Here is a 26,964-nt window from a genome sequence, read left to right as displayed (position 1 = left end):
CTTCGCAGTGAGTGAATGAATGAACATGGTATAAATAGACAGACTAACAGGATGAGACAGGTGAATACAATCAGTGAATGAGGTACAGGTGAATGTGATCAGTGATGAGTGATGATGAGTCCAGGCAGTGAGTTATGGGAATTGTAGTTTGTGAGTGAATAGGAGAGTCTTATGTGGAGTGCCCTCTGGTGGCTCTCAAGGGCACTCCAGCTGGTGATCGTTACACTCGTGTTGTTCTAAACCTGTATGAATTTATTTATTCTGTTGAACACAAAAAAGAAAAGATTTTTTGAAGAATTTTGACAACGCCCATCAACTTCCATAGTTTTTTTTTTTTGCCCTACTATGGAAGTCAATGGGATCCATCAACTGTCTGGTTACCAACATTCTTCAAAATATCTTTTGTGTTCAACAGAACAAAGAAACTCATATGGGTTTGCAACGAGTAATGACAAATTTTCCATTTTTGGGTGGACTATCCTTTTAAGTTAAACATTCTATTTTTATTTTTATTCTAACACCACTTTAATGATCAATATATATATATTTTAATTATAATTCATATAATTAATTCTTTTTTTTAACTGTTAATTGATCATTGATAAAGTCACAATCATAATTTAGCACAGAATATATTTTGTAGTAGATTTGTGACAAATCATATAAATGTGAAAGCCCATAAGGCCTTACATATTTAAATAGGAACACACTTTCCTAACGATTTGTAAAGTTTTATTATTGTGAATGAGTAATTACAGTAGAAAATGTTCAGAAGAGTAAAATAATTCCAGAGGTAAAATTACACTGCAAAATTTCATTTGAATCCCTTTATCAATTTATAGTTTAGAGCTGATTAAAATAAATGATTTTCACCTATAAAATAAGAGACATGTGCACTTGTATTATTTCAGTTTAACATTAAGGACACTATGCAATTTATCCACTGATGTACAAAATGTACAGAATGATTTTACTGTAAAAGACAAAATTGTTTTCTCAGCAGATTTGTTTGAGGTTCACAGTATATGAATTATTCATCATCGTCGTCGTCATCATCATTATCGTCGTCATCATCGTCATTGTCGTCATCATCATCATCATCATCATCATCATCATCATCATCGTCGTCGTCGTCGTCGTCATCCTCCTCATCATCATCCTCTGTGTTGACTGTTCCAGAGAGGACATCTTCTATCCAGTTTTCCAGTTCTTCAGGTGACGGCAGCTCATCATCATCAGGTATCTCCAACCATACACTGTCCGCCTGTCATAGAGGCCATGAGTCAATGGACTTATGTCAGCAATAAACATTTGTTATAATAATAATACATTTATTATTATGTGCCATGACAGTGGGACAAATCCAAACATGAGAAAGATGGTCTTCATAATGAACTTAACTTAATAAAAAAAAAGTATTGCACTTACATCTGTAACATTTACTATGCCAATCTGTGGTCTAAAGAGGTCAACCTTGAAGGTCTTCTCCCAGTACGGAATGAGCTAAGAAAGGAATTATGCATATGAAGAGGGGTTTAAAAAAAGAAAGCATTTTTCTTTCAGTTTCTGACATCCATTTTACATTACAGTTCTGACTCAGTATAGTCATGCATCTATCCACACTTATTTTAGTCACCAATGGGAAGTTGTCGGGGTCGATCCACACAATACTCAGGTCTGGATTGTGTGTGTTGTCTCTGGCAACCTCCTTCAAAATCTCCAAGAATTCAAAACCATCTAAAAAAACAAATTTACGGTAAATCTCATTAATTCCTTTAGTCAATGATGCTTGCATCAAACAAAAATCATTTGGCTTTATGACTTATGAATTAAGAGAGGTGTCCTGAAACTGCACATACCAGGGTCCTCCTCTTCTGCAAAGGCTACAATGTGAATTCCATTCAAATCATCCTCCTGCATAAGAAAACATTTATTTCAGTGTCATTGCTTTATGATATCTACATGTATTCCTCCACTCCGCATCGGGGTCCGATTACCCTGTCAGGGCATCATTTTTGGGATAAAGCTGACTTTTCACTATCCCACTTATTGCATGACCATTCACTAAATAAATACATATAGGCAACGTGGACATAAAATATTGATTTGAGTTAAAATTATTTTATAACTGCATATCTTAAAATGTCTGCCAAAAAGAAAGAAAAAAAAAACCATTCCATTACAATAAACCAGACCAACAATATTACAGTAAAATTAAGAGTGAAGTCATCGGGGGTAAAAAAAAAGAATAAATTACAATCGATATCTGAGATGGTGCAAGATGGTATTTGTATGAAAAGATAGAGAGTGCAAATCCACAGTTTCATATGAGAGACATGAGACTTGAGTTGAGTTTTTTCAACTTAAGGTAAGTGTTCGCGTTGCCTTAAAATTAAAGTTTAGTCAACTTGAAATGTGAAGTTGTACTAAGTGACAACTTGGATATTTGAGTTGGCTGAACTTAAAATTTTAAGGCAGCACAAACACTTATTTTTCCAAAAAAAAATGTACAGTGAGTTTTATTGGTTATGTTTAGGTATGGGGTAGGGTTAATGGATCTAGAATATGGTCATGTAGAATAAAGCATTAATATGTGCAAAGTGTTACCAAAGTTAATTTAAAATATATTGCTCACCCAGGTCTCAAACATGTCCTCTGCCCTGAGCTTTCTTAGAGTTGGTCTGTGGAGGTCAATAAAGGATAGCATCTGTATGTAATATGAGATCGGTATAAAATCATTCTCAAATCAAAATCATTAGATTAGCTTTCCTGATTACCTCCTGTGTTCAGATATGAAGGCCACCAGCTCTTCCTCTGAGTGAGGTTTGTCTGGAATGGTGACTGGTTCCTCCATGAAGGGCTCATAGAAGTCCACCTCATTCATCTTCAGAGTCAGCTCTTTTGCCACCTACAATGCAAAAATAAGAGCAACTCATCTACCATCAATTGTTTTCAGAGAATTACTGCTTCCCCAAAAGAAAAATAATCGCTCAATGATAAAGATCTTCTGAACATAAACAGAGCATAAAATAACATGATACTCACAGATTTCTCAAAGGTGGCAAAAAATTTGATAAAAGGCTGAAACTGTTCAGCTGCTTCTTGGAAAGCAAGATAATCTGAGGAAACCAGAGAAAAAAGAAAGAGGAAAAATGGGGAGGTGAGGTGAGGTGATTATGTATTTATTTGATAAAAGAACAGGGAATCAAAAACTGTAAATTACCTTTTTATTGTAAGTGGAACCTTTCTTTTTGACAGTGTTGGCTAACAGAGTGGTGATTTGAAGTAAAGTACCTCTAAATGTCAATAGCTTGAAAGAGTAGAAGCCTACAATGCTCAAGAGAGCTCATAAGGTTTCAATGTGCATTTTTAAAAAAACTTGGAATGTACAGACATTGTGTTAACGTTTATTGCATGGTATTAATTCATTGCAGAGGTGTGTGTTTGAAACATGCAGAGATCAGATAACTGCAGCTGAAGGGTATATTTGTCTCTGAACATTCAGATACCTCCTGCCTCTCATAGTCTGCACATACATACTCACGTTCAGAGTCACGACTTTTGAAGAAGCCAATGAGTTTGATATCTTCTTCCATACGGTCAAAAGCTCGCAACTCCAGAGCATTGTCAATTATCTCAACCGGATCTTCCAACAGCTGAAGCATGAGGGAGAGAAGGGGAGGCAGAGAGTTAAAGCAACATATAAAAGTACTAAAACAAATGAGATATCTGGATTTATGATAAATACAGATTCTTTACATCCAGAATGAATTCCACAAGAGTGTCTGCAGAGAGCAGTCCATCAAATTCAATCACACGGTCCTCCTTAAAGACATAGACGCTGCCCTCCTCATGCAAACCTTACAGTGAAACACATACTATAGTCACTCATCATGGCAGTGTAAAGTACATTGTACAGCCTTTATAGCCTACTGTATCATTATCCATTTAAGCAAATCTCCTGCAGGGATTGATGCTGCGTTAAACTATAAACTGTGATATTTAATGAGGATAATGATAATAATCATGTCTGTATCTCAATAAAAGATTTATATGAAACAAGAGAGTGCAAGTTCACGGTGTCATATGGGTCACAGTGATTTTGCCAAGTAAAACATGTTCCTGACCTGGATCAACATAGTTTGTTGGTCCTGGAATCCCTACCCATAACTTATCCCTTAACTCAGAGGGAAATGATAGGTGAATAACTCTGATGTAGAAGCACCTAACCCTGGTTGTAAGCCGAAACTTGACATAAACAGTAAACCCTCAAATCTGATTGTTGATTGGAATGTTGTTTCAGGATCAACAAAGATGTTTTTCCAGGAACATGTTGCACTTGGTGAAATCACATTCACCATGAGATATGAGAGTCATGAAAGTTGTCATCAAAGTGCTACTTTAAGTGATACACCATTGCCATGGTCACTGATACACATATATAGAGTATATATATATATATAGAGAGAGAGAGAGAGAGAGAGAGAGAGAGAGAGAGAGAGAGAGAGAGAGAGAGAGAGAGAGAATATATTGTTTTGCCTCACCTAGTTTCTTGGCAACCTTAGCATCTTTTTGGGAGTCAACCATTCCAAAGCCAATATCCTTTTCCTCCAAGACTTGAGCAGCTAACTGTGGAAAAACAAATGATTTGTACTATAACAGTATGTTTTTATTTGTCTTATTTATTAGTTCAGGCTCCAAGGAAAATTCAAATTAAAGTATCTAGCATCATGCTATTCGGTCAAAGTTAGACCGAACAAGAGGTTTTGTAGAGTGCATACAGTTTGCCCTCCAATGTGAGACACAGACTCTCACCCAATAATATGGGGAACAAATGCTGGAGGAATTGTTGGAAGGCATGAGTTAAGCAGCTGTTTATACTCAAGCAAGCATTGTAATTTAGAGGATTATATGAACATGCTTCAGATTTTTGTTAAAAAAAAACTTGTGTAATATTGATGTGAATATCAGAAGTACAAAGAGTATCATGCACTGACATAATAGTCTAGATAGTGAACCTGTGAGCCATACATTTAGAGTAAAGGAGAGCACACTTATGTAATCATTTTAGAAGTGATCTGGTTCCATAAATACCCTGGTGTTCTGCTTTCATTATGATGCAAGTCATTTGAATGGCTGAATTTTAAAAGCCAGTTTCCTAAGCCCACATTCAGAAGGCTATCAGGAATACTGAAAATGAAGTGCTTGATTAACACACTGACTAAAGATGTCTACTTTTTTAAATCCAGATAAATACATAAGTGAAAAAAAGAGAGCCGTGCGAAGATAGATATGTCAGTCGGCTGCAGTCTGTGGGCCTCTAAACTGATATTACTACATAGAGCATGCAAAACATGTATTTTAATTTATGATGACCACCCATATTCATTTTACACAGAAATAAAAAATACTGCAAAAAATGAATAAATATAATGTACTTATTTTTAATGACCAGTGCACAGAGTTGTTGAAAGCCGTACTGTGTCTGTAAGTCAATCCCATGTTGCTTTGCTCCAATAAACACACTCTGATTTCCATTCAGTCTTACATCTACCTTATATCATGCATTCACACTTGACTTTTCCTCTCTTACCTCTAGCACTAGTTCAGTCATTTGTAACTGTTTCTGCAGCTCTTTTGCAGTTGGTGGAGGAGCGTGGTAGAACAGGCAGAGCATGTCGTATTTCTTAAGGGATTTGCGGTAGTTCTTGTCATCTATGTCCAAGACACGGTCTTTGCCATCATAACGTGGGAATTCGAGGCCTTTCTCAACACCAGCCAGGGTAGAGACACCCAGAGAGGCAAACAGCAGGATCCAGGTGGTCTGCATGGTCTATAGTGACTAAAACTTTTTCAAAAAAGAAACTATGGCACTTCATGCAGCTTCACTAGCTTTCAGAAAACTTTAGTCTAGAAGTGTGAGAAATATAAGTCAAGAGTTATTAACAGAAATAATAAGAGTGCCAACCGTCCAGGCCTTCTTCCACTGTCCTTTCTGAGGGTCTGTATACCCTTCTGATGAAAATTCAGCTTTCTTCAGCAAACCCTTGACTCTCTGCCTTCTCTCCTGACCTGAGACAAAGAGTGGCTGATGGATTGTGCTGGTAATAGGATTGGAGAGAGCAGCCAGGCAGGATACCTTACATAGCAGTGTTCCTCTAACCCTTTTTTAGGAGACCAGTTGTCTCAGAGCTAAAAATACCACAGCTGGACAGCATAGGGACAAGAGCACTGTGGAAGAGTGATTAGGCCGCAGCTAATGACATTTAGCTTCACTGCAACATAACACAGATGTAAACAAGATCAAATACACTCTTTTCAGTATGTTCATGTGTGAGAGATGGAAAACAGCTTGCAGTTAGTGACAAAGTCATCGTGCATTCGAGTGTTGTACTCTAACCGGACACTTGTCCACTGTTAAAAAAACAAACAAAAAAACTCACACTTACACACACACATGCGCGCGTGTTTTTTTATTTTTGGTTAGGTATGTCCCTCTACATTTGTGTGCAAGTTAAGCTGACATTGTGTGCTGTTGTGGAGATGTGACAGTGATTTGTGCTGTGAGCTCTAAAAAAAACAAACATTTGCACAGGGATAGACGGCCAAAAGTCTTAATTGGAATCCCTAATGGAGGCAGGAACCCTGGAGCATACAATCGGTTATTAGAATTATATAAGGCATTATACTAAATATTTTTTTCATATTTTTCCCATTACGTTTCAGTTTAATTCTCCATGAATGAATAAATAAATAAAGCAAGGAAGGAAGGGAAAAAGGAACGAAAGCACGAACGAACACTGACTTACTAAAAATGCATTAAGTGACAAATTATGTTCACAAGCTTCTAAATGTTCTTTAATCCCCAGTCCTCACACTTGTTACATCTGAATCACATTTTATAACTTGAACTCTTTTAAGTCTGTGTGACTTTAAAAATAATCTGTTGTCATAGAAATGACACCAAATTAGGATCAGCTGTCTCAAAGATTCCTGTCTAATTGCTTTGGACATTCCTAAAAAGTATATTTTTCTAATATTAACATATAGCCTACAGTCTTAAAACTAGTCTTAAAGCACAACATCAACAGATAAATCTTAAATCGAACTCAAATAGCTAACATGCTTTACAAATCTCTCACGATAGGAGATGCAACTAATCTCAATCCTGTATGGAATTTATTTCAGAGCTGTTTTATGTCCATATAGACGGGTCAGGGTTCATTGAAGTTACAGATAACAAAATGCTGGAAGTATGCCTTAGTCTGGGAAGACCAGTATGCATCTTTGTACTTGTGGTACTCTATGTAATGCTCCCTTCTTTTGGACTTTTGGCTTATTAGCATTGACAACAAATCATCACAAACAGTTAGCTGATGATGTTGCAGATATTTCCCTCAGTAAGCTAGCTGATTGTTTAAGCTATGCTGGAACTGGGTGACATTAAGCTGCTAGTTCTTGAAGAGTTTATTTATGACGCTTGTGAGTGACTCGTGCAGGTTCAGGGAGGCTCAGATTTCGCCAATCAGTCATCACAATGAAGCAGAAAGGAATCACTGGAGAGAGAACTTGGTTGTTCCAGGTTCTCTCTTCAATATTTGTCTCAATTGAAGTTGCTAATTGAAACCATTAGGTGGCATGTGTTTCACATGTTTCATTGAATACAATTGAATTTTCATGAGGTTTGGGGTGAGATGAGAAGGAAAGAAGATCCTTTTAATCAAAATTACACCCCAGGTCTAAATTTTCATGTTTACTACATTCATGAATACTTATTTCCTGTCACACCTGAATGATTCCTTTCGATTTATCACACAAGATTTGAAGTCTGTATGGTGAACAATATAGTCAACCAGAAATTACAGTAGGCCTATAACCTAGTTTTCTCAACAACAACAAAACAAAAAAAATTCCACTGTTTCTACACTTCACAAAGAAAATCACAATGTAAACATTTAGCTGGAAATTTTAAATGAAACACAGCTTTGGACATAGCAAACTGTGACACTGTAAATGAACCTTGAGTGTTTTCTGTGTTGTTAGCACTGACATTTAAAAATGGTGGTTCTAGCACCACTGTAAAAACCCTCTTTATATATATTCTGTTCAAAAGTTTGGGGTCAGAAAGATTTTTTATTTTTATTTAAAAGAAGTATCTTCTGCTCACCAAGGCTGCATTTATTTGATAAAAAAACAATAACAAAAACAGTAATATTGTGAAATATTATGACAATTTAAAATGACTGTTTTCTATTTTAATATATTTGAAACTGTAATTTATTCCTGTGATCAAAGCTGAATTTTCAGCATCATTACTCCAGTCTTCAGTGTCACATGATCCTTCAGAAATCATTCTAATATGATGATCTGATGCTCAAGAAACATTCATTATTATTATCAATGTTGAAAACAGTGTTTTTTCAAAATTCTTTGATGAATAGAAAGTTCAAAAGAACAGCATTTATTTAAAATAGAATATTTTCTAACATTATAAATGTCTTTTCTGTAACTTTTGATCAGTTTAACTCATCCTTGATGAATAAAAGTATTGATTTATTTTATTTATTTTCCCCAAAAATAAAATAAAAATTCTTACTGACCCCAAACTTTTGAGCGGTAGTGTTTAATGTTACAAAAGCTTTAGATTTCAGATAAATGCTGTTCTTTTGAACTTTCTATTCATCATAGCATCATGAAATAAAAATGTAAATAACTGTTTTCAACATTGATAATAATCATAAATGTTTCTTGAGCATCAAATCATCATATTAGAATGATTTCTGAAGGATCATGTGACACTGAAGACTGGAGTAATGATGCTGAAAATTCAGCTTTGATCACAGGAAGAAATTACACTGTATATTCACATAGAAAACAGCAGTTTTAAATTGGAATAATATTTCACAATATTACTGTTTTTGTTAGTATTTTTAATCAAATAAATGCAGCCTTGGTGAGCAGAAGATACTTCTTTTAAAAACATTAAAAATGTTACTTTTGAACAGTAGTATATATATATATATATATATAGAATAAAGCCTGTTTCTTGCAGATACACACTGCCTTATTTTCTTTCTTTCAAAACAAAGATAAGGTGATGTTGTTCCTTTGAGACTTACTCAAGGACAAGAAAGTATGAGAAATGGAGAGAGAGAAGGGGGGGGGGTGAAAGGTGATGGAAATGTTTGACTTTCCACTGGCACATAAAATGTTTAAAAAAGAAGAATAGAAATAAGCATATCGTCACCTTTCTCTCATTTAAAACAGACAACTTTTCAAAAGTTTTTCTCTTTGGTTTATTTGATTTACACACAAGGGGTCTGAAGTGAACCAAATAAAGTTGCATAATGGCATCATAGTAAGAACACTGTGACGTTAGAAAATATGACATTATTAGAATCAAAAGAACATTATAATATGTAACACAATAAAGTGACCTGAGGTTTGTGGAGTGTAACATGACTGGTCATGGACTGAACATTGTCAGTGCAGGCAGCAAGAGCAGATAATGATATATAAAGTTATTAATCTAACTTCACTTCTATGAATTCAGAGTGTGTTATCAGATATTTTCAGAGTAACAATTATGGGGGAAAAAAGGTTTCTCTGCAAGATGTAAGCATATGATTTATATTTTTGAGCTGTCATACTGTTGAGCTACTCTGTCATTTGTCCGGGCGTGCTTACATATTTGTACATAAGAAAAGGTGTGGCTATATGCTGTGGAAGATGTCATAGTAGCTTGAGGTTGAAAGCATTAGTCACAATAAATTAGCAACATTTACCTGGCTCTGATGAATCACGAGCAAAAATAGAAAGCGACAAGTCTAAACAAAAGAGGTGCATAGCCTATGTCATAAGAATTGTTTCTTTCTTTCTGATTTCTGTCTTTCTTTCTTTCTTCATTGTGAAGTGGGGGTGGGTGCAGACAGGGCCGGTTCTAGACATTTGGACACCCTAGGCAACTGCCTACTCCGCCTATAGCGCCGGCCCTGGGTGCAGTCAATCACCTGTAACCTTGGGTCCACTGGTATGCCTCAAACCATCAGATCCACCCAGAAGAGAAGTGCACAACTCGCATAATTCCAAACTAATGTTCCTACGCAAGTAACTCGCAGTTCAATGCTTGTAAATTATGCTTCAGCTGCTAGAGGGCCAATAGTTACGTATTTGTTTAAAAAAATTAATAAAAAAAAATCAGTATTGTAACAGAAAAGCAGCTTTGAGTTACATTATTCAGGTCCTGAAAGTTAGAATTTGTATGTGTGTTTGCCTGAGAACCTGATAAAATGATGCACTGATATAAATAGAGTTCCTGCTTGTGTTATCTCAGGCATTCTCCTCGGTTTTATACATTCAGTACTGGTCAATTCTGATCAACATATATTGTCTCACGCACTAAAATGCTCATTTCCAATACTGTCATTTGTACTTTACAATCATTTATTTATAAGCTATGTTGTTTATATATATATATATATATATATATATATATATATATATAGCTTCTTGTTAGATGATAATGCTTTCATTGTTTCCGAACTTGGACCCTTTGCAAATGAGTTAGATTTTACTTGGGTTTTATTATAAACTGACATAAACTTCTAAGAAGGTCAATGAAAGAAATGAAAAAGTACAAAGACTGCATGTATTTTTCCATGAAGTCTGTCCCCTCTGGCGTCATCATGCCTCACCCAGTTCCTGTCCTGTCAAACTCTTTACCCTCCACCCTTCTGACTTTTACCATTCTACATTCTCAGAAAGAAAAGGTGTCACTGGTGCGGCAGCGGCACCCTTTCAAAAGGTCCATCTTTGTACCAAAAGTTTACACATTAGTGCCTAAATGGTATATATTAGGCCATGCTAAACTTAATATTTACTTGCTTTAATTAACTTATAGCTAATATTTTGTTAATTATATCACGTTTCACTAATTAATAAAGAGAACCAGTGTAGGTGCATGCAGCTGTATTATGAATCACAATATAAGGAGGACGGATCTTAAAAAGTGTGGCTAATGATTAGAATCAAAAGGGCCATTTAATATGTAACACAATAAAGTGACCCGAGGGGTGTGGGGTAATGTAACGTTCCAAAGTACTGGAGCAGAAAAAACAGGAGCATGAGATGAAGGAGAATTTAAGCAAATAACTTGTCATGGGCTTAACTTCAGCAGCTATGCAGGCAGCAAGATCAAATATAAAAATGTACAATGATCCATCTTTACTAATCTTGATCAGTAGTTCTGCATCTTGTGCTAAACCAGTTTGGTCCTATGATGACTGAGCATCATTGTGGCTCCTCTGAGGTCTGTTACCACAGGCCTGAACACACTCCTAAAGCCTCTTGATTAACCCAGCATCAATAAATATTTCCCTTTTCCATTCAGATGCCTTTTTGTGGAATGATTTCATTAGTGGAAGAATCTCCTGCACAGCGGAACCACCTAACTGGCCATCTATATAGAATTTTGGGAATGTGTGGCATCCGTGTTTGTTTTGCTGTGGGTTGTGGTGGAGAAGAACAGATTCATCATATGAGATGCTGAACAATGCTGTTTTTCGTGTGTCTCTGCCCTGGTGTGTGATTGCTTGTGACAGGTTTACATTACTACATTACCTAAGCCTTAACAGGGATGTTGTTTTCGAGGAATTCAAATGTTAGGCTATATGCTTCAGTTAACTAGTTTATTATACCACCACAAGAATGAAGAATACCTCTCAAGTCAATGTTGAGGTTAATTGTCATTTTTATACATTGCAGAGCAATATAAAAACAAAAAATAAAATTGTTTCTTCAAGAAAACATTTAACAAACATCCAAACCACATCATAAAACAGTTAAAAAAAAAAAAAGATGGTATTTTCATAATATGACAGTATTTACAATATACAGTACACAACACATGGTATTCATCACCATAACATCATCATAACTAGTTGGGAGAAACACATTATATTACTGTATAATTGCTGTACTAATTCAATTCAATATATGAATGGACAGCCTCTAATCTTCTGTTTAAAAAAATGCTTTTTATCACAATACTTTTTAAATAACCTTTAAGTTTTTTTAATATAATTTTGTTTTTATATTTTATATTTTGTTTAAAATAATATTACTTTTTAATTATTAAAAGTTGTGTTTTTAGCCTTTTTTTCTTTTAACTAAGTTGCCAAACATTATAAAAGGTTTAGAGTATAAAGGTGCCTGAGCTTAACACACAGTAGGAAATGATAACCTTGAGTTTTAAATAAATGAAACGGAATTGTGGATGATACAAATATAAAATGCTTGAAAATGTACTGAAAAAAAAAGGAGAGTGAGGCATGTGCCATTATGTAAGAGTCATTTCATAATCAAATTCATGAGTCATTTGCATTTTATGGTGAATCATGCTGCAGTCTAGTGGTTGTCAGATTTTTGATTTGCAAATAAAAATAATACCACATTAATATTATGTGCCCCAACGCCATTTGAAGCAAAATCTGTAAATTAAGGTTGTTGTTTTTTTTTTGTTTTTTTTTTTATCATTGTAATTTATAAAGTAGGCTAAATTGCCTAATAACTAAAATATTTAAAATTGAAGTTGGAGGTAATTGCAGAATTTTCTTTAAAAAAAAAAGAAAACTGTGCATTTCCTCCCAATTTCATTTATTTAGAATAGATGATTTGTAAAAGAACAAAAGACAATGATTTGTAAAAGAACATGTTATGTTAGTTTTTGAATTGCACAGTTACTAACAATCAGCCTGTGTTGCACCTTATTTGCATGTAAGGTGCATTCTCATCAACTGGAGTGACGTATTCTGCAATGAGTGCACTTCCCACAGTTATGACCTTTAGTCCTGAATATAATGGTCAAGTGGTCAGTTTAAATGCGCGTGCCTAATAGATGTAGAAATAGATTTGTTGTTCTTCACTGTTGCTCTCCGGCTGCATCAATGAACAAAGAGCAGCCCACGGTATTGTTTTGCCAGTACTTTTCCACTGCCAGTAGTAGCAGCACCAACCTCAGGAGGAAATACAGAGCGAGAATAAAGGGCACAGTAACATTAACTAAACAGATGAGCAAATAAATAGGTGTTTTCACAGAACTGCTCTGTATCTGATGAGATGCTGTTGAGCACTGAATAGGTAAAATAATGCCTATTGAATTGATGCTTTCAGACTTCCCGTTGCATGTTACACTGCCTAGTTCTCCATTTGCTTTCATCAAGCATAAAGTCTCAATAAGTCAGCCATAATACTAAGTTTCTAAGGACCCTTTTTAAAATATTGCTCATTGATAAATAGTAAGTCCAAACCTTAACCTCCTTATCAATGCTGAACTCAAGGTTATCCCTTTGATTAGACATGAATGCTCTCATGCAGGTCAAATGGAAAGCCACAGAATCTACCAAATTATGGCCAAGTATTTTGGACACAGTCAAAACATAATCTCTCACTCATGGATTCTTGGAACAATGTCCTCTTTTTTTTTCTTTTTTTTTTTTTCTCAGAAAGCAACATCAAATCCAGTAGTGACACACCCTAATAACGGCCTGCAGGGCTTTACCAAACATAGGTGTGAGGTGGAAGTTAGGGCAAAACAATTATTCACCTACGCATTTTCAACCTCAAGTCACTCAGTCACCTCCATTCCTAACATAACTCTAAATGGAAAACTACTGTGCAGATACAAACGAGAGAGAGAGAGAGAGAGAGAGAGAGAGAGAGAGAGAGAGAGAGAGAGAGAGAGAGAATGGAAACAAGGACAAGCGAAGATGCAGTGAGTGTTTAAGGGAAAGTGTAGCATTTCTGCGGCACTGCAAAACACTTTATCGTTTACAATGCACTTGTTAATTAAAAGCAATGCCTAATCTAAAATCTTTTATACTCTTTCAAATGCATGTATTACATGTAATTGAAGCAGACTGCTAGTGTCTATATACAGCAGTTCTGCAAATGTCAAATAGCCTACTGCGTGACTTTACATCTAACGTGTAAAAACATTTGTCACGAGCTATGTTTCCACCCAAAGTTGCAAATTTAACTTATGCACAAAACTGGAATATTGCATAAAACATTTGCGAATAAAGCAAACATTTACATCCAATGGGTCAGGGAACAACGAATCAAAACGCCTCTGATTGGACATTGCATTCCTAAACTCAACAGAAACGTGTGTGATTGGTTATAATGCTCAACATTGCAAACTATGCATAAGAGAAAATGACTTTAAATATTAGGCCTATGTATCACGAACAAATCTACTGTAAATGTAATTCCACAGCCCTTCATATTGGTAATGCTTCATATTACGGGTTGGCTACTTTCTTTGAACCCCAGGTAAGTCCCCCAATTTTGTACTCTCTTGAGCAGGTATTTATTTTGAATAAGTAATTATTTCACAAACGCTAAAAAAGTATGTTCTATATATGAATGTGTAGTAGGCTATGAATGTAATCTGGATGTACTACATTTGCATTGTTGTCATTATCATGTTATCTTTCTAACGCCAGAGTCGCTTCACTGCCATTTACCAATCCTCTCCCGTGGCCTCATGGGATAGTAAAGTGTCCATCGTATGCACACTTCAGAATCTCGCTGAAGAAGTAGGTCATCCGGGTACTTTTTTCCTTCTCTTTTATGAGTAGCCTACTGTGATTTACAATATTTACAATACATATTTACAATATTTATATTTGTATACATATTTACAAATGTGAGAGCCCATAATTACAATGGTGATATGGAACTATTAAATTGGTCAAGTTGTGAAATCAGCAAAGCTGCAGTATATTCACAATTAAATGTTTTAGTTCTACTCTGCAAGCTTTCCATAAGAATTCAAATGTTTACATTTTAATGACATTTATTTAGCAACTAAAATATGTAATAATGTAGTCATTTGCACATTTACTGTAAATATCAAAGATAAAAGTAAATCATAAGTAGTTTCATTTTGAATTAAAAAAATCGTGACATATATGACGTGATTAGCAAAACACTTTTATTTAAACACACACATAACACTTTACACAAGGTCTTGGGATCCCAGACAAATGAAAGTTTGGTCTGCTCATGTAATCCAGCCTTTGACACTGACACATTTAATCTAAAAAATATAAAATAAATGACATTTACAACAAACCCGTATTATTACATTATTAGACAGTATTAAAAGTGTCTGCTTTGTCTGGTGTACAGGGATAGCTACTGGCACAAGTCATCTTTGGAAAAGAATAGCCAAGGCCACATTAATGCACGGGCTTACCTGGGCTGAAGCCCAGGGGCCTCCCAAGTTCAGGGGCCTTCCATGTTCAGGTTCATGATGAGCTGAAAATGTCATATTATTTTGTAACTTGTCAGGTTTTCTGTCAATCACTCTAATCGCACGTTACATGTCTGCTGAATGAGTGACCCACGTGGCTCCATAAGCCCCGTTCACACAGCCAGCGATTCTCTACGAGTCTCTACACTGTGTTAAATCGCTTGTGGGCGTTGGTAGTACTGTCGCTCTAATGTTATTGGCAGACTGCTCGTCTGGCCCTATTTTTTTTTACAGTCTGGTCTGGCCACATCTATACAAAACACCATCACAAGTGAATCGTGATACAACTATATTATTTTAATTTGACTAGGAATTAGGCTCAAGAAACAGCTATGCTGTTGGGGAGTGTTTTTATATTACCACACACTACACAGCAGTGGATTAAATAATTTACTAGATTAACGATCGATCAATCTACAAATTAAACTCACTCATACTGTCATAAATTACTAAAACGTCATCCGAATTTGACAAATAATCAATTTTCTTGTCCCTAATAGTCAACATAATGCAGGGGAAACTGTAAAATGAACTGCAGCAGTGCTTAACTTGCATCATAAAACTACAACACTCGAACTATACAAGTATGAATTAAACTCACTGAGACTGTCGACAGTTTCTTTTCCATGCATCATTTTATTATATCCATGTCTGTGGTTAGGTACAGTCAAATCATGTAAAACAGTGAAATCGCCCTCGAACTCTTCTGTCTTGCCTGCACTGCACTCGAGACGGTGACGGGAGCTGAGCTCCACTGGAAGGCTTCTTTCCTATTGGTTGTCGCTCGCGAAAATCGCTTCTCGTTTGCATAAAATTGAAATTTCTCAACTGTGATGTAGATTACCTAGATATTACACTTTTTTTTTTTAAACGAGACTCTATAAATCGAGGGGATGGGGCCTACAAAACCTCTCAGCCCCGGGGCCTAACATTAGGTTAAGGCGGCTCTGAGAATAACTATAGACATTATACTGAGTATCACATTCACAAGCATAATTCATCATGGCCTGTTAAGATAATCATTCAAATATATTTAAAGTACATTAACGTTTTCAAGCATGCATGCAATTTTGGATTCATTTGAATTCAAGTCTACCCAGATTAGAAGTGCTTCTGCAAACTAGGAAAGTTGACTGCAGCCTTCACCACAGGAGTTTATAATTAATATTATAATGCTACCATACATTTCGGCAAACTTATAAAACAATACGCTTTAAAGAATTCAAGGTAAAACAGAAACATAACAAAATAGGCTAACAGTTACTTAAACGCAATAACGTTAGCTCGTTTAGCGTATCCTAACGACACCTCTGGCAAATCATTGGCTGTAATCATATCAAACATAGCTCACACGACACGAAATAACACAATATACATATAAACTATTGTGCAATAATAACAGAATATAAGCTCAACTTCGTTTAAATGGTGCTTAAACCATAGACAGTATAAACGGCTTAAACACAAAACAGGAAACTTGGGAATATTCATGTAGCTCAGTGGTAGAGCGCATGCTTTGCATGTATGAGGTCCTGGGTTCAATCCCCAGTATCTCCAAGCAATGTGGAACTTTACATTACTTTCTTTGCTTGTTTCTTAAACCTCTGAACCGCATATGTATGCATTCCAGTGTTGACCTTTATCACCTATGAACGTGCTTATCACCATGAGGGGATGTAGCTCAGTGGTAGAGCGCATGCTTTGCATGTATGAGGTCCTGGGTTCAATCCCCAGCATCTCCAAGCAATGTGGAACTTTACATTACTTTCTTTGCTTGTTTCTTAAACCTCGGAACCGCATATGTATGCATTCCAGTGTTGACCTTTATCACCTATACAATTTGATTTGAAGGCACAGGTAGGTACATAACAGAACGTGCTCATCACCATGAGGGGATGTAGCTCAGTGGTAGAGTGCATGCTTCGCATGTATGAGGTCCTGGGTTCAATCCCCAGCATCTCCAAGCAATGAGGATCTTTCCATTACTTTCTTTGCTTGGTTCTTAAACCTCGGAACCGCATATGTATGCATTAAGCTCCGCCCAGTGTCACCTAAAATCTCAGTCCTTAATCTCTCTTGAGCAGGTACTTATTTCACAACCGCTAAAAAAGTATGTTCTATATGAATGTGTAGTATGAATGTAATCTGGACAACATCTGTACAACATTTGCATCTACCAGCGTCAGTTGCGTCCATAGACAGTATATCAACGGTTGCGTCGCTTCTGCCATTTACAAATCCTCTCCCGTGGCCTCATGGGATAGTAAAGTGTCCATCGTATGCATACTTCAGAATCTCGCTGAAGAAGTAGGTCATCCGGGTACATTTTTCCTTCTCTTTTATGAGTCTTGTGATTTCTGAAATACCTCTTTAGTTTTGTCACATATAGGCCTACTGTTTTTCACCTTACTCAGCCCCCCTGATAATTTCAGAACAATCGCGCAAAGTCACATGACTTTTTTGATGTGTATTGAGGAATTTATTCAGTAAATGTGTTTCCATCGTAGTTTATGTGCATGGCTTCTTGACTGAATTGAGCGAGTTTATGAATTTATGCTTATGGCGTTTTCATCCAGTGTTTTTTTTTTTGCGATATGCCAAAATGCCAAATGTGCATAAAAATAGGTGTATGGAAACATAGCTAGTGTGATGCACCGTGTGCATAAGCCTTAAAGGAACCGTATGTAAGAATGTGGCCAGAACTGGTACTGTAATCACTTTTAAAATTACTGTAGAGCGGTGTATCCCCTCCCCCTCCCCCTGACTCGAGGTTGCCAGATAGGCTGCAGGATCCAGCAGGAACGTTTGTAGCTGCAGCTGTGGTAACTAGAGCAGAGCTGGCAACCCGGATGCCGAAACACTACTGACTTCGAGACTGGTAGAGTAGTGGAGGGTGGAGCATCAGGCCAAAACACAGCATGACATCAACATCAGTTGAGGGCTGCAACTTCACTTTTTAAATGACAATATCCTGGCCGGACTACTGTTGTCAGTGATATAAGTATTTGAAATGAACATGATTTCTTAATGTCTAGTGACATATCAGGGCTATTTTATGATTAATTGAAATACATTTCTTACATACGGTTCCTTTAAATACCAGAGAACACAAAAGTGCAATGGATGATTCTCATTGCATATGTTTAATGTGAGTATTGTCTTCATATTGTAGATGGATATTTATGCAGATTATTAATTTAAGGATAAACAACAGGACTAAATAACTTTATGCATTATGTTGATGGCAAATTAATGAATGTCATAAAACACAGGATAATCATCTCTACAAGCCATTATGGAGCCACTGATAAACAACTGTAAAACTGTCATTTTGAAACGCAGTGCTGTTTGGAATATTAAAGTCAGTTGTTTGGAATATGACAGATGAATTAAAGAATAAAAACATGCAAGTAAATGATACAATATATTACAAGATTTAAAGTCAAATAACCAAGCTCACGCAGTTTGTCGTTCTCAAATGAATTATCTTTTTATTCATCCACAACTTTTGATAATAAAAGTAGCAAATGTACAAATCATTTGTGTATGTCTGAATAGATCAGAGATTAAAGCAATAAACTCCATATGCATCTTTTAAGCTTATGAAACGTTTCACAATGAATCGATGAAGCCCGTTTTATGCAACATAAGGAACGTTAAGAGATGTACACACTCTAAACTAAAGCACAAAAGAAATATCTGGAATCTATACACCATTCAATACAAATGTAAAACAAGATCCATTAAAATCAAATAAATCACAAAACCCTTTTGTTGTCATAAAAAGCCATGTTAAAAAAGTACCTTAGAGGATGAAGTTAAATGAAGTAACAGTCTATTAAAATTCACATTATCAAACACAAACAACATTTAAAAAAGAGAAAGAAAAGAAGATAGAACCTCATCATCATTTTACTATTAAATATATGGATAAATATTCAAAAGCTTTGGGTGTTGGTTTGAAAATCTGGTGTATCCAAAACCAACAATCACTTCAACCCTCCCCCCCCTAAGCAAGTATAGTAGTTAATTGGTATGGTATTTCCAGAGATCATATCAGTTTTGGATCAATCAATTAAGCCTCAGATAATCACAACAGCTCCAAAATTCTGTAATTTTAAATTTGAGTTAATCTGTTACAGTTTAAGCAATAATATAACTATACCGCTTCACTCTGAGATTGAGGTCAACCACAAAATTGACATAGTGATTCAGTTAGTGTAAATGCTATGACCCAGAATAAGATGAACGGATACCTGCAAAGAAATGGTAATCACTTCAGTAAGATTGACAAGGACCATAAGAGTCCAAAACCAAATCAGTAATTTGGGGAAAAGAAGCATAAAAGAACAAGGTCTCTATTAAACATTCTTTTTATTTATGTACCTCTTTTCCAATACAAAGATAGTAGCTGTATAAAAATGCATTTAAAAATATACATTTTAAATTTGGGTATGATAGGGATTTTTGAAGGCCGATAAAAAAGTAGGAGACACAAAATAAATGCACCTCTTCCTAATATCTCTTTTGGCATAACTCCTCTGAATGAAGTCAAAATAATTTTGTTGCACCTTTGGGGTACATTTTCATTAAAATGATGGACTTGAATGTCAAAGTATAAATACAACATTGTGAGCTTGCACTTAAAAAAAAAAAAAAAAAAAAAAAAGTTTACAAAATCCCTCACACCCATTTCATTTTCACTAAGGCCATCCACCAGTTCCCATTTGTCTGACCAAATAGAGCATTCAACAGCAGATCAACAAGTAATGCATGTTACTGCAGCCATACTCAAATTCTTCTTCTAGAAGAACAAGATATTATTTTTGCGCAGCAATCAAAATTGGACATCCCAGTCAAAATAACCTGTTCTGGGATATCATAATATCAGATTACAACATAAATGACAGTGTTCTCTGAGTCTTTCCTGTGGTGGTACTGAGGGTCATTCAGTAACATCCACATAACCAGACTGTGCATTTTATAGCTGATTTGTTTTGGAGCGATAACATCTTGGGAGTCTTTTGCACATTAACTATGTCATATTCCCAAAATGAAGATAAAGCAGGGTTTTTACATGCTTATGCTCTGCACAAAAGGCATTTTGGTGTTTTTTAAAGTAGCTCTAAATACAAAGAAATTGAAGTACTCAGAAAAATTCACCAAATTACATACGGAGTTACAGTTACAATTTACATCAATGGACCTAAATAGTCTTACTTGAATTTGGGAATGTACAGCAAGGTACCAGGTTTAATCAGACGGCACAACACCTTAGTGATATGGCATCTTTTTATACAAAAGATTTTTAAATAAAATCTTTGAATTTTGTGATAAATTTCCCACTTTTTTTCACTTAAAATTAATAATTTTCACAATTTCCATTTCACATAAAACTTTGGAAATACGATTCCGGTTACACAAGTGACAAAATTAAGGCAAAATTCACCAAGGAGAAAAACAGTAAATCCTACAGTTGCTTAACTTGACCAATCATAAACTATACAAAAGCTACTGTTTCAATAATGCATTTGGTCATCAACACACCACAAGGAAGAGTTTAAATATTTTCAAGGAGGTGTGACACACAGCCAAGGAGAAACAATAAATAACTTCTATCAGAATTATTCAAAATGTTTACAGTCCCTAAAAGGAAGTTGTAAAAAAAAAAAAAAGAAATGACACTGTAAATATTACAGACCCTAAATGGCTTATAAAAAACAAATATATCATATAAATGTGCTGTCTTTCACACAGGTCTTAAGATAAGATCAGCACATTACAAGGAGAAGTACACAAACATGAAAACACCCAGTGAACAAACCAATACAAGGCCTAAGTTAAGTAACAGCTTGATCTTAGGGGGTTCATAAAGCATTTCACGAACAGCTCCTTCATCTTCTTCAATGACTTTGGGTTTGACAACAGACATTTTCTCCTTTTGACAAATCCAGTCAAATACTTGAGGGCAACTCTCTTCATCACGCTTGCCTTCATCCTTCCGTTTCACAAGCTTTGCATGACCATTGCCGTACAGCTCCATTGGCGTGGATGCCTCTGTGCTGGGAGTCTCGGGATCTTGGTCACAAGGCGAGGGCATAAGTAGTTTCATGTCAGCCACATCAAGACATCTCTCCTTCTGGACATCCTCAGGCACATCCTTCTTGAGAACACCATTGCCATTAGTGAGTTTGTACATCTCTTCTCGTTCAGTCACAGGAAGCCGTTTAAGTTCTCTCAAGCCCCAGATTGTGGTACGCTTGATCTTCTCCAATTCAGGCGGTGACGTGCACAGACTGACACCCACAGCCACCAGCCCGGAAATCCAAAACAGCCCGGCAGCAATGTACATGTAGTGGACATCAGTAATGAAAGCTGGACGCTCATCAGGCTGGTCACATCTTGGCTCACGATATACAAAGCCAAGGAAGAGGCGGGTGGTGCCTAGCACAAACCCAGTCATACCGCCCCAAAATGCGCCGGTCTCATTGCAACGTTTCCAGAAGACTCCGAGTAAAAAGAGGGCAGCAATGGGAGGTGTGAGGTATCCTGCAATTTCCTGGATGTACAAGTACATCTGGCCACCTTGCATCTCAATAATGACAGGCACCCAAGCAATGCTGATAGCCACCATGAAGATCACAAACAACCTGCCGACCACCACCAGCTCACGGGAGGATGCACGTATACGCAGCATTTGATAAATGTCCAATGTGAAGATGGTGCTAGCGCTGTTAAAAATTGAGTCCAGGTCGCTCATGAGGGCAGCGATCATCACTGCCATCATCAACCCTCGGAGACCCACCGGCATCACGTTCATGACCAACCGAGGGTAGGCGATGTTGGAACAGCCAGCCTGACTGCCACAAACAGCCATGCAGTGCTCTGGTCCGATGCACGCCAGCTCATCTGGGAACAATATTCGTGAGATCATTCCTGGAATAACGATGATAAACATGGGAAGGACCTTAAGAATTCCTGCCATAAGTGTGGAGCCTTTAGCATGGACAATATTCTTGGCAGCTAATACTCTCTGGACGATGACTTGATCTGCACACCAGTACCAAATGGATGAGGGTGTCTGACCCAACAGGAAGCCCGGCCAAGGGATGTCCTCATCAAGTGGTCCTCGTAGGAGCTTAAGAGAATCTGGCTTGGGATGGATTCGGCAGGAGTTTGTGTACTGGAAGCTAAAGTTGCTGTTAGCCAGGATGGCTGTGACGTTGGGGACTGCTTCCATGTATTTTTCCCGCACCCCTTCCAAACCGCCTACCTTGACCAGACTGATGATGGTAAGGGTCAATGCACCGCCAATCATGAGCACAGCCTGTAGAGTGTCCGTGTAGATTACAGCAACCAGTCCACCAGTCACTGTCAGGAAGGCAGTCATAGTGATAAGCAAGATGATTGACAGGTATAGATTCCAGCCAAGAGACTCCTGAATGAAAAGAGCTCCTGCGTACAAGTCCACTGAGAGTTTAGTAAAGACATACAGCAGAAGTGAGAGGGCAGCAAAGTAAATCTTTAGCCGCTTGCCTCCGTAGCGCTTGGAGAGGTACTCTGGCATGGTGTAAACTCCACAGTGGATGTAGACTGGGATGAACACCCAGCCGAGCAGCTGCAGAAGAAGGAGGGCATTGAACTCCCAGGCGCCCACTGCAAAACCACTTGCTGCTCCAGAACCAGCGAGACCAATGAAATGCTCGCTGCCGATGTTGCTGACAAAGAGTGAGGCACCTATCACCACCCAATTCATATTTCGACCTGCCAGGAAGTAGCCACTGACAGTGCTATGGTTGGACTTCCACATGGCGAGCAGACCAATTACAAGCAAAAGTACAAAATAAAGTGCAACAACTGCAATATCCGCCGCCTCCATCATGGGTCCTGTTTGTATCATGTTTAAGTTACTATCACAGTTCAAAATGCAATTGTCCAAAAAAAAATAGGTCTATTTGAGTAAAGATGCAAGCAAATGCACATAAAATCTCTTATTCATTTGGTTTGCTGTCTTTCTAGAAGGAAACGGAAGCATCCGCCATCTGTCAGATGAATTTCTATTTGGTTTGTGTTTGGTTTAGATTTGATTGGTAATCCAACGGTGCTCTCATGAAGCACAAGAGTTATTTTGGGGAGGATGTCTCTGGCTTCTGGTCTAGAAATGGCAAGAGTTTACATTCCTGCAAGACAGCAAACACAGAAAGAAAGAGAGAGACATGGCATGCATTAGATCAAGTGTGTAGAATAGATCATTAATTCATTATTACTATGCACTGATTTTAATTACCACAAAACGGGAAAATAACATTTGGATAAAGATTTTTTGATAACATTGTAACAGTTGTTATTTTGCTGAACAAATATACATAGACAATATACATACATTTATGCCCAGTTTCACGGACAAGGCATAAGCCTAGTCTCAGACTAAAATTTATGTTTGAACTGTCTTAGTGCCATTGTTTTGCCTCAAGATGCACACAGTAAGGCAGTAATCTTTTTTTAAGGCACGTTTATAAAAGCTATTTAAATGTCCTAATTTAACTAGGCCTACTTTTTGCTTAATCTAAGCCCTCTCTGTGAAACCAGGCCATTATTAATTTAGCGGTATTGGACAATATTGATATTTAATTGCACATGCTCATTTCACTATTTTTACATTTACAGTAGATTAACTTTGCCTCACTTAATATTTTAAAAAACGAATAACACTGTTAAAATGCAATCTTCAGTGAATTTCAAAAGTTATATTTTTCATACAGTACATTATAATGTGGAGTTGCATTTAAAATTATTGCAATCAGTTCATAGTGTTTTTCTTATTTAAACAAAATAGTATCGAATTTTGGTATTAGCTAATTTATCAGTTGTCAGCCATAACATGGAAATAATTATCAGCATATCACAGTCAGGATTTTAATATTAGTGTATCCCTAAAAGAAATTAGTAACAGCAATACAATTTTTTAAAAAAAGACACCTTTTAATAAAGTCTCTATTTTAAAATAGGGTGATCAACAATGATAACAAAATTATAAAACAAGCAAACCATCATCATAATAATCTATTTCTCCTTTCAAGCTTCATGAAAACAATTATTTTCCCCAATTTTATTTAGACCTCACTTTCAACATTTCAACAATTTTTTAGACTGGAAGTTGTTACATCTCTGTCTCCCAGTCATCATCGCCCGACTTTAATGGTTGCATAACTTAGACATACGCAAATGTGCCGCATCACTTCCCAATTCACTTCTCTGCCACCTGAAAACTATACCAGCTTGGACTTCAGGCACTAATTCCTTAGTATTAAACCATAGGGCCGATTATTGCATAACACTACACTACACTACACCAGTTGGTTCTAACAGCCAGCTTAACATCCCTTCTAACAGCAAGCTTATGGTCAGACTGCAACAGCTCAGACAACTATCCAAACAGTTTGGTTGTATTAATGTTGAGGTTTAAAGTGGAAATTAGAAAGAAAGATTTAAAAGTAATCAATGGTAATGCACACTACCTAATGCTTATCCCAATAAGCAAAAAATTAAGGAATGTCAATAAGAGTGACTATTGCCACCTGTTGGTATTTCAAAGAAATGTGACTGCAACTCATTCAGTATGCATGTCACATAGCAGAACAATGCAAACACTTACCCATATGCAACCCTTACCAAACAAAATTGCTCTGATTGTTGCCCCTCTCACTAGCGGTCTTCATTTTTCCCAATCTTGGTTAAAGCCACACAATAAAAAAAAAAATACAATAAAAAGTCCACCACTACTCCTTACTTTACTTTTCATAGCCCAGGTTTTTTATAAACCAGGTAAGTTATGCCCTACCCTGTCTAAAATTATACACATTAAGAAATTATTACCACAGTACCTTTCATCATGGCCTTATCTTTGTAACAAAGCACCCCCATGACACCATCACTGTATGACACGTCGACTTGTGATGATGTTATCAGTTTGCAGATGCAAATCAGTGCTATAAATTTAGCATAACTGACACCATATCACAAATGACAAAATACTGAGTCAATACTGTAAACAGATGCCCTCTGTGCAGGACAGTTAACCTTAATTATTTCATCATTTAGTGATCCTCACATAATTCCAAAATTCGTTTGACTCTCATTCTTAGGTGGAGACAGGTCTGGCGCCAGGACACACGTTTTCGGGGGGCATTTATATTTCTCAGGGGAGCCAGACACTGAAATGAAATCGTGGGGTCCAGTCCATGTTGGCACAGCCTCAGGTATGCCCCCCCTCTGCCACCAGGCCTGGGTAGAGCACAAAACAGATGGTAGGCAGAATGACAAGTCTCGGCAATGAAAGTGAATGGTGACCTTGACTGCCAGTCTGTTACATTGTGCCTAACATCTCTTTTGAGTTCCACATCAGAAAAAGAGTCTAAAATTTTTTTTTTGAATGAGACATCATTTTCATTTTTGGATGAACGATCCCATTAAATCTAACAACAACCAACCGGACTGGGATAATCTCTTTATGGATTCTCTGGTTGGCCAAGAAAAAAAAGAAAATACATGGCATGGAGAGGAGGGGTGGGCAAGGAGGAAAATTTCCACTACTAGACAATTCACCTCACACCACCTTCAGATGTGCTCTAGTAACCAATGGCAACGACTTACTGATAAAGATATAAAAAAAATATATAATAATAAATGACAGTAAACACAAAAGAGACCTACACCATTTATTCAAGGGTGGGTGACTAAATTTTAACATTTTAAAACAAAGACCTATAACTGCTTATTGACATGTCCTGTTTGGAAAAATGTGATTTTTAACATTTGCGTGGAAAGACGATGCGTGGAATTTTACGATGTTGCTTAAACACCAACTACAACTCAAACACACTGCGACTCCTGCGAAATTTCTGGAAAGCAGCGTTCGCCGGACAGGACGTAAAACGACACTACGGCAGAACGATATTTTTTATAGTAAACAAAAATAATGTTTTACTAACCCTCCAAACCTGTATGACGTTCTTCCGAAAAGCCCCAGTCACATTCATTTCCATAGAATCTAAATAATAACAGTGAATGGGGACCATCAGGGAGGCATGACAGCTTTCATGCCTCCTTGCTCAATTTTAAATGAACTATCGCTTTAATTCAAGACGTATGCTGCGTCATGTCGTTTGAAAAACAGTACCTTGGAAGATTTAATATTTATCGTGCAGATATTGACTACTAAATTACCGAATTCTTCGAATATTAAGCATTTATACGCCGCTACAAATACAGTCACTGTGCAAGACCTAACGTTATTCTGTTCGGATCATTGATTGAGTTCACTTCTCAATTCCTGTCTAATACAATGGTTTCACTTGAGATATAACTTACCATTTTTATGATAGGCTATAGTCTTGAAATAAAGAATTGATTAGCGCGTGTTCCTAGAATGAACGAACTGCTCCAAGCGAGGTGATCCTCTTCATCAGTGTCTGACAGCTTCAACGCAGAAGGGTGCAGGATATGTTCGCTCGCACAAAAGGTCTTTAAAAGTTTAGTAATGGTAGATTTCAGTCCTTTGGAATGAATTGTGCTGCAAACGCACCTTTTATAAACGTCCATCCACTCCTTTTTCTTCCGCTGTACACACCCTTTCACATTTTGTGTGT

The 26,964-nt window shown here is 36.8% G+C and overlaps 2 protein-coding genes across 4 annotated transcripts; both read right to left on the bottom strand.

Moving 5' to 3' along the window:
- Window positions 1-582: 582 nt before the first annotated feature.
- On the bottom strand, window positions 583-26,964 carry casq2 (calsequestrin 2). Of its 3 annotated transcripts, none has more exons than XM_084421998.1 (12): window positions 5,969-6,086; window positions 5,594-5,848; window positions 4,545-4,629; window positions 3,760-3,860; window positions 3,545-3,656; window positions 3,046-3,119; window positions 2,778-2,908; window positions 2,636-2,681; window positions 1,860-1,914; window positions 1,637-1,737; window positions 1,429-1,503; window positions 583-1,264 (listed from the first exon to the last, which is right to left on the bottom strand). In XM_084421998.1, exons 2-12 carry the CDS (start codon window positions 5,828-5,830, stop codon window positions 1,031-1,033), a joined length of 1,251 nt encoding a protein of 416 aa, XP_084278124.1. In that variant the 5' UTR covers window positions 5,831-5,848; window positions 5,969-6,086; the 3' UTR covers window positions 583-1,030. The 3 variants fall into 3 exon arrangements, with proteins under 3 accessions (XP_084278124.1, XP_084278125.1, XP_084278126.1); XM_084421999.1 differs by having other exon boundaries at window positions 5,594-5,833; window positions 5,969-6,084; XM_084422000.1 differs by lacking the exons at window positions 5,594-5,848; window positions 5,969-6,086 and adding an exon at window positions 26,687-26,964.
- slc5a3b (solute carrier family 5 member 3b) lies at window positions 20,690-26,822 on the bottom strand. The gene is made up of 2 exons (XM_084421997.1): window positions 26,687-26,822; window positions 20,690-23,496 (listed from the first exon to the last, which is right to left on the bottom strand). The coding sequence occupies exon 2, from the start codon at window positions 23,214-23,216 to the stop codon at window positions 21,096-21,098; it is 2,121 nt and encodes a 706-aa protein (XP_084278123.1). The 5' UTR covers window positions 23,217-23,496; window positions 26,687-26,822; the 3' UTR covers window positions 20,690-21,095.

Source organism: Rutilus rutilus (genome assembly GCF_951802725.1).
Source record: "Rutilus rutilus genome assembly, chromosome: 10".
Lineage (NCBI taxonomy): Eukaryota > Metazoa > Chordata > Actinopteri > Cypriniformes > Leuciscidae > Rutilus > Rutilus rutilus.
Note: the sequence above shows the minus strand (reverse complement) of the source record. Positions and strands in the feature narration are given on the sequence as shown.